We start from the raw sequence: 6,491 nt of genomic DNA, 5'->3' as shown, positions 1-6,491 counted from the left end.
GGGGCGCGCAGGACCTGGCGGAGCCCGGCGCGGCCCGACACAGCAAGCTCGGGTGACCCCCGCTCCCCGCCAGCGAACCCGCGCCCGCCCCGCCGCTCCCACAGGCACTCGGAGCGCTTGGAAAACCCGGGCCTGGAAGTCAGATCTGGGCTTGTTGGGTCCTAGAAACCTCCCTGGGCTCCCCCGCACCAGACCCCTAACACTGCTGCAGCCCGAGGGAAACGGGTTGGAGGCTGGGGAGAGGGAGGTAAGAGAGGCCACGGTGCAAAGAGGAAGGCCGGGAAGCGGTAATCACTCTGCCTTTCCTGGATGAGGAAGGCTTCCAGAAGGCTGGAGTGGAGGAAGTAACCAAGGTGACCTGGGCGGGGGAGGAGTCTTTGAGACTTTCGAGAAGGAGGCTGAATGAAGGGGTGGTCCTGGAACCCCTACAGGCTCTATTCTGATCAGGTTTATGTGAGATGAAAGCAGAAGGCAGGGCCCAGATCTGAAAAAGGTCTAGAAAGTTCTAAGTATTAAAGGGAACCGCGGTGAGGTATAGGCTTGAAGATGGGACCCCTCCCTAGCCTCTGGTTGGGGGCAGGGATATAGCTTCTACTGAGCCACTGGCCTTTTTTTTTTTTTTTTTTTTTTTTCTCTATCCGTGTCAGTCTCCAACACACCAGTTGGTAGTATCTGGTTCCCTCTCAGCTGGAGCACAATTTTCAGATAAAGCTTGAGTCACCTGTCTCTGGCACAGGTAATAGTCATCCTCACCTCTATCCCAGAGGTGAGGGTGGTGGCCCAATTGACAAGTACCTAGCCCCAATGAGATCTCTAACTCCAACTCCAGGTCTCTTGGGGAGAGCTATCCACATCTCCACCCAGACTAATGGGAGGCTCAGGTAGTTTAGGGGTGGAGAGCCCTACATTTCCCCTGAGGACCCTGGGACAGGACTGCCTGCTTAGCACTCTGAAAACTTGCTGGGGTGGGCACCACTATCCCCTGGAACCCACTGCAGAGCGGGAGGCAGGCCCAGGCCCAGACAGTTTCCTTGCCAACCAGTGCCAAGCAAGGCCTGGTGGAAGAGTGAGGAGGGAGTAGTGAACCTTGGAAAAGCAGCTACAGAATGGCTTCCCAGAGGAGACAGCCTCTTACTTGAACTGCTCATATCCCCCAGAAAGACAAGATTTTTTTTTTTTTTGAAAGACAAGATTTTAAAGAGGAGATGAGAGAAAGGATACTTCCAATTGAAGTAAAGAAACAGCAGGTGCAGAGGCATGAAGACAGGAGTGGAGATGGGCTCATCCAATGGCAGAGGGAAAGGATCAGCAGGTGGAAGAAGCAGTGGCTGGAGCCAGTCTGAGAAGAATCTCAAGTGCCAAAATCAAACCTTTGGGAAGACAGAGGCACTCCCTCCACCGGAGCCAGACAAAATCCAGGGATAACTTCTCTGTCTCACTAGGGGCCCACTTGCTCCCTTCTGGTTCACCTTCCAGCCTCCAGGATAGGCAGGCTTCCTCTTTGTCTCTACCCCCCACCCCCACCCCCCCCACCCCCCCCCCACCCCCACCTCAGATCTAGCATTCAGGAGACTGCCCCCAGGAGTCAGATCAGGGAAGGTGACAGCCAGGACTCATTAAGCTCAGGCAAAAGAACTGCAGGCCCCATGTTCAAGGATGGCTGGAATCTCAGAGCAGGAGGGACTCTTGGAGATTTTTTAATCCCTCTTTGTCTTTATACAGTTGGGCAAACTGAGGCCAGGGAAAGGACTTGCCAAAGTCACCCAGCTGGAGCACAGCCTGGTGGTCCCATAGCCTAGATAGACACGCTGGTGGCACCCTCCCCAGGAAGAGGAGTGACCACCAACCACCCACAGCGAGCAAGCTGATAGTGCGTTAGAGGCGCTGCCTTCTTGGGCGGTGACTACCCACCCAGCCGGCAAGGCCAAGGAGCCCTCATCCTAGGTGGAAAGGGGTGCCCGTTGCACCGTGTGTGCCTGCTTGTCAGGCTGGCTGTTCAGGACAGAGTCTTAGGGTCCAGCTAGTTCCGCCGAAGGCTCCAGTTCTCCCAGATACCTCCCTCGAAACAGGAAGAATGCGGAGCTTTCTTTTTCTTTTTTTAAAATGCCCCTTTTTAAAAAGAATAGCTTTTCTTTTTAAACCTCTCTAGGGTTCTGAATTGCACTTCATCCTCCCTTCCCTGGGGACCAACTATGCTGGGAGAGAACTGTGGGACAAGAAGAGAAGAGCACTCCTCAGTCCTGAAGTCCCCAGCTATCCCCGTGGGACCTGGGGCCTGGGGCCTTGGGGGCTTCCGAGCGCCCCGCTGGGGATGCGGCCCCCAGGATCCAGAGCTCGGGAGGAACAGGTCGGCATTTCAAGGAAGGCCGAGCGCTTGGCGAATTTCAATCAGAGAAGCTGCTGGAATAAGAGAAACGTTGCTTATTGTGCTAGTACTACCCCCTTCTCTCCACCCTCCAGGAGCCAATTAAATTCGCCCCTGCTTGTCGACCAGGGAAAAAAAAAACTTCTAAAAGGACCAAAGCCGGAGGTGCCTATCCAGGCCCAGACTCTTGCCCCAGGCCCTCGGCAGCCACCCGCTCCCTGGCGCCCGACCTCCCCGCTGCTGAAGCGACTGGGTCAGACTTCCAGACTTAAAACGAAGTCGTTTATTTCAATTTTGCTTTCACATTATGTTCCGGTACAATCAAAACTCCTGGACGAACCTCTTGAATGAAAGTCCTGCGTTGAGCGCAATCACCAGGTCCTGGACGCCCGGGTAATACGGCGGGTGGACTCGGGATTCAGAGGCGCTGGTATAAAACAGACGCTGCTGCTTCGGGAATTGTGGGGCGGCCGGTTGGGGGAAATCCGGGGGCAGAGGCGTGGAGATCGTGCCGGCTCCTCCAATTAGGATTATTCCTGATGGCATTTGGACTTCGAAAAATCCAGACTTCGCTTCCAGGCCGGTAGTGGCGCCGGGCCTAGCAAGACTTCGGCCAAAGCAGGGAGCACAGGCGAATGCGGGGCTGGCTCTAGGCCTGGCGCAAAAAGGGGTGCAGGCAGGCTTCGCAAGGAAGCGCTCGCGCCCCGGCCTTTGAGGGGGGGGACCGCCTTCCCGGGTGCATTCTCACCAAGTCGACTTCCCGTGCCTCTGAGCCTCGCAGGTCCACAGCCCGCCCCCAAACCTCGCAGCAGGGGAAGATGCGGAGTTTAGAAAGCTATTCCAGAAAAATAAAAGTCCCATTTCAACTTTATTGGGTTAAAGCAAAATTAAATCTTGGCTATTCACACGTATGTTACAGAGGACGAGGAAGCGTCCGGAAGAACCTCCTGGCATTTAGTGGAGCCACAGAACACGAGGGCATTGACAAGCATCAAGACATCAAGCAGCCTTAGATTTCACGATCACTCCGAATAGGACATAGAAATACGGAAATACAGCCAGTTTCCACTGGGAAGAGTTCTTTGAATACAAATGATATATATTTATATGTATTTTTGAACCAGTCACCCCTAAGGTGAGTCCTTTCTCTGCTAACAAGCAGCGGAGGACACAAAAGTATCTTCAGCTAATTAACTCTTGAGCAGTGTTTTCAGAGCAATACTTGCCAAATTAAAACTACCTCCCCCATTCAAAACAAAACCAAACAAAAACCTTATCCCCTCTCCAAACTAAAAGGAGGGGAGGGGCGTTTTAGAGTTCAGCGGGTGGAAAGATTCAGAGGGGATCTGAGGAGGAAGATATTTCACATTATACCGTGAAATACAAAGTTTCTTTTGTATAAATTGTAGGGAACAGGAACATGGGGGTAGAAACAAAGACAAGGTAGTCTCTCTTTCCCGATTACTTCAACCGGCATGGGAGAAACGAGTTTGTTTTTGGAAATGGGAGTGCGCAGAGCTAAGCAGAATTTACTTCTCCTAACGGGGAAACGGACAAAGTAGTCCGCCCGACCGCCCGCGCGCACCTTTTACCGGGACGCCGCTGGGGAACATGTAGGAAGTTTCGAGTCGCGCCGCCTTCTCGTCCTCTAAATTTCAGCCCCTTTCTTATTCCCCCTCCTGCCTTCCTCCTGCCTTGGCCCTCTCCCTGCCTCCATTCCGGCAATGAGCCAGTCAGAGGGGAAACACCAAGAATCCGGAGAAGGTCGAGTACTTCCAGCCCCCCATCAAGTTCCCCCGCTCCAGCTTGAGGTATGCTCGGTCGCCTTTCTCCATCTGGATTAGAACTCCATTGCTGGCGGCCTCCCGGGTCACGTCCTGGTCACCAGCAAAGGCTGAAATCACCGGCCACCCGTTTAACATGAGGCTCACCTGGGAAAGAGAAAGGCCTGCTTCAGAGGAGCAACCTAGGCGGGTACCGAAGCTGCGGTAAGGACGCGAACCTTCGCGGCTTGGCTAACAGCCACAAAGGGCTGGGAACCCGGGGGAAGGGGCCGGGGATGAGAAAGGGGCTTTGCAGCCCAACTGGGTGACAGGAAGGGTCTGCCCCCCTAAAATGGGAGTCACTTGCATTTCTTGAGCGCGCCAAGCAAATCCCGATTGCACTTTTATCCAGTTTAATGAACCCGTAGGCGGCTCAGGTGCCCTGAGACTTTCGCGGCCTCCCCCCACCCCACAGTCCCCCCCCCCCCACCGTTTCAAAGAGACAATCGGGCAACTGGGGTTTCTGGGAGAACAAATAAAACAAAAACAAACAAACAAACAAAAAAACAAAAAAAGCCTGGTTTCTCCTGGTCCTAGTTGCCTGGACACTGTGAAGACACAGTGGAAAAGACCGGCAAAGCTTCTGGCTGATGAGAAATTTCGCCAGAGCTGCACTCTGTGCTTCATCCCCGGACCCGGGCTCAATTCCTATCCCAGATCCAGCCGTGCGGCCGCTGCCTGGTTTTGTTTGCCCTTGGGTGGCATCAGCAGCCAAAGGCCCAGCGCCCTCTCCCTGGCCGCGGTGCACCCTGCCTTCTGTCGGCCCAAAGGAAACCTGGACACCTTCAGGAACCTGGAGAGCTGATGAGTGCTGGCTGGAGCCCAGCTAGAGCCCCGAGGGAGTAGCATTACACCCCCGCCATTCTCTCTCCACCCTTCAACCGCTTGGGCTCGGGTGCTGGTAGTTCAAAACCCCAGAGTCGGTCCCCAAGCGATGCCAGGAGCCCTCTGAGCACGGCACTGAAGGCAAGCACACAGGAGTCCAGGCTTTCAAGCTGGGACAGGGGGTGGGGATCCTGTCTGTGGTGCTGAAGGCCGGTGGCAGGAAGCTGCTGGACGGAGGGAACTGTCTCTGATGCTAGCCAGCAACCACTATGGGAAATCCCTAGAGTCCCATCCGAAAGGGGGAGAACCTCTTTGGAGGGGCCCAGAAGGCAAAGGCAGGGAAAGTCTGTGCGGGAGGGGACTAAGGTTCCAAGCGCGGGTGAGAGAAGCCAGAGACAGTCCAAGCCACAGAACTGTGAGGCCCTGCTACTCGTCCATCCAAGTAACCCCAGGCACATGCAGCTGCCCCTCTATCTCCCACCCCTCCCTACACGGCCCGCTCACTCCGGTGGCTAACAGCCCCCTCCCGGGCCCGGGGCCTGACCCAGACGCGGTGGCTGACCTGAATGGTCTGTCTGTTGTAGACTTTAACCACGTGGAAGTTAAAACTGTAGATCCCTTTGCGCGGGGCGATGAAAGTGCTGCGTTCTGAATCAAAGTTGTTCCCGATGTTCACTAGTACCTATAACGAGACGGGAACGAAGGGGAGTAGACAAGAGTCAGTCCCGAACTCCTGTCCCCGAGCCTCTGCGGAGCCTTGGAGCGGATCGAACATCAGCCTTCCACGTCTCCCCCCAAGCCGATCTGCACGGAGCACTCACCTGGTCAAAGTAGATGATCATAGTGCGATTACTCATCTCGGACGGCTCGTGGTTGGTGCTCCTGATGGCAGAGAAAGCCACCTTGGCGCTGCCGGAGCGCACCGAGATGCCCAGAGCTGTGCCCGTGGGGTCGGACGTGGGGTTGGAGTCGCACACCACCAGGCACTTGCCTTCCAGCACGATGGGCTCCGTCTCATTCTGCCCGCGGGCCGGGCCCGCCAGCCACGCAGCCCCCAGCAGCAGCAGCTCCACGACGCCCAGCATCGCGGCGCCGGCGCCCACCCCGCCCCCCACCCCGGGGGCTGCTTGCGCCAGCCGCCCCCCCCGCCCCAGCCCCACTCCGAAGCCCCCTCCTCTGCTCCGTGCGCAGCTTCGCAGACACCGCTCCGGATGTCAGGGCTCTTCCTTGCACTCCCAGGCAAGCGCGCCCCCCGAGCGATGCTCCCGGAGCCCCGCCCGGGCCTCAGGGGTGCCGCGGCTGCCCAGACGCACTTGGATGCATAGCCGCTGCCGCTCGGTCCCCGCTGCTGCCGCCGCCGCCTGCTCGCACCCGCAGCTGCCGCCGCCGCCGCCGCCGCTCTGAATTATTGATGCAGCCGGCGCTGCAGCCGGAGCCGGCGGAGAGCGCGCGCCGGGCACAAAGGCGCGGACCGCGGC

At 56.9% G+C, this 6,491-nt stretch overlaps 1 protein-coding gene across 1 annotated transcript; it reads right to left on the bottom strand.

The window, feature by feature from the left end:
- Positions 1-2,668: 2,668 nt before the first annotated feature.
- On the bottom strand, positions 2,669-6,098 carry CBLN1 (cerebellin 1 precursor). Its single transcript, XM_041767199.1, has 3 exons — positions 5,835-6,098; positions 5,576-5,695; positions 2,669-4,296 (listed from the first exon to the last, which is right to left on the bottom strand). Exons 1-3 carry the CDS (start codon positions 6,096-6,098, stop codon positions 4,099-4,101), a joined length of 582 nt encoding a protein of 193 aa, XP_041623133.1. The 3' UTR covers positions 2,669-4,098.
- Positions 6,099-6,491: the final 393 nt, after the last annotated feature.

Source organism: Vulpes lagopus, chromosome 8 (genome assembly GCF_018345385.1).
Source record: "Vulpes lagopus strain Blue_001 chromosome 8, ASM1834538v1, whole genome shotgun sequence".
In the NCBI taxonomy this organism is placed as follows: Eukaryota; Metazoa; Chordata; class Mammalia; order Carnivora; family Canidae; genus Vulpes; species Vulpes lagopus.
The sequence above is the reverse complement of the archived record's forward strand: the minus strand, read 5'-3'. Positions and strand labels throughout refer to the sequence as shown.

What these genes read in the sequence shown, in the direction of transcription:
- CBLN1 (XM_041767199.1), bottom strand. Translation starts at nt 6,098, where the DNA reads ATGCTGGGCGTCGTGGAGCTGCTGCTGCTGGGGGCTGCGTGGCTGGCG. An exon ending in TGATCATCTACTTTGACCAG is followed by an intron (nt 5,696 to 5,834) that starts GTGAGTGCTCCG and finishes GTCTCGTTATAG; the next exon opens with GTACTAGTGAACATCGGGAA. An exon ending in ACAACAGACAGACCATTCAG is followed by an intron (nt 4,297 to 5,575) that starts GTCAGCCACCGC and finishes TCTCTTTCCCAG; the next exon opens with GTGAGCCTCATGTTAAACGG.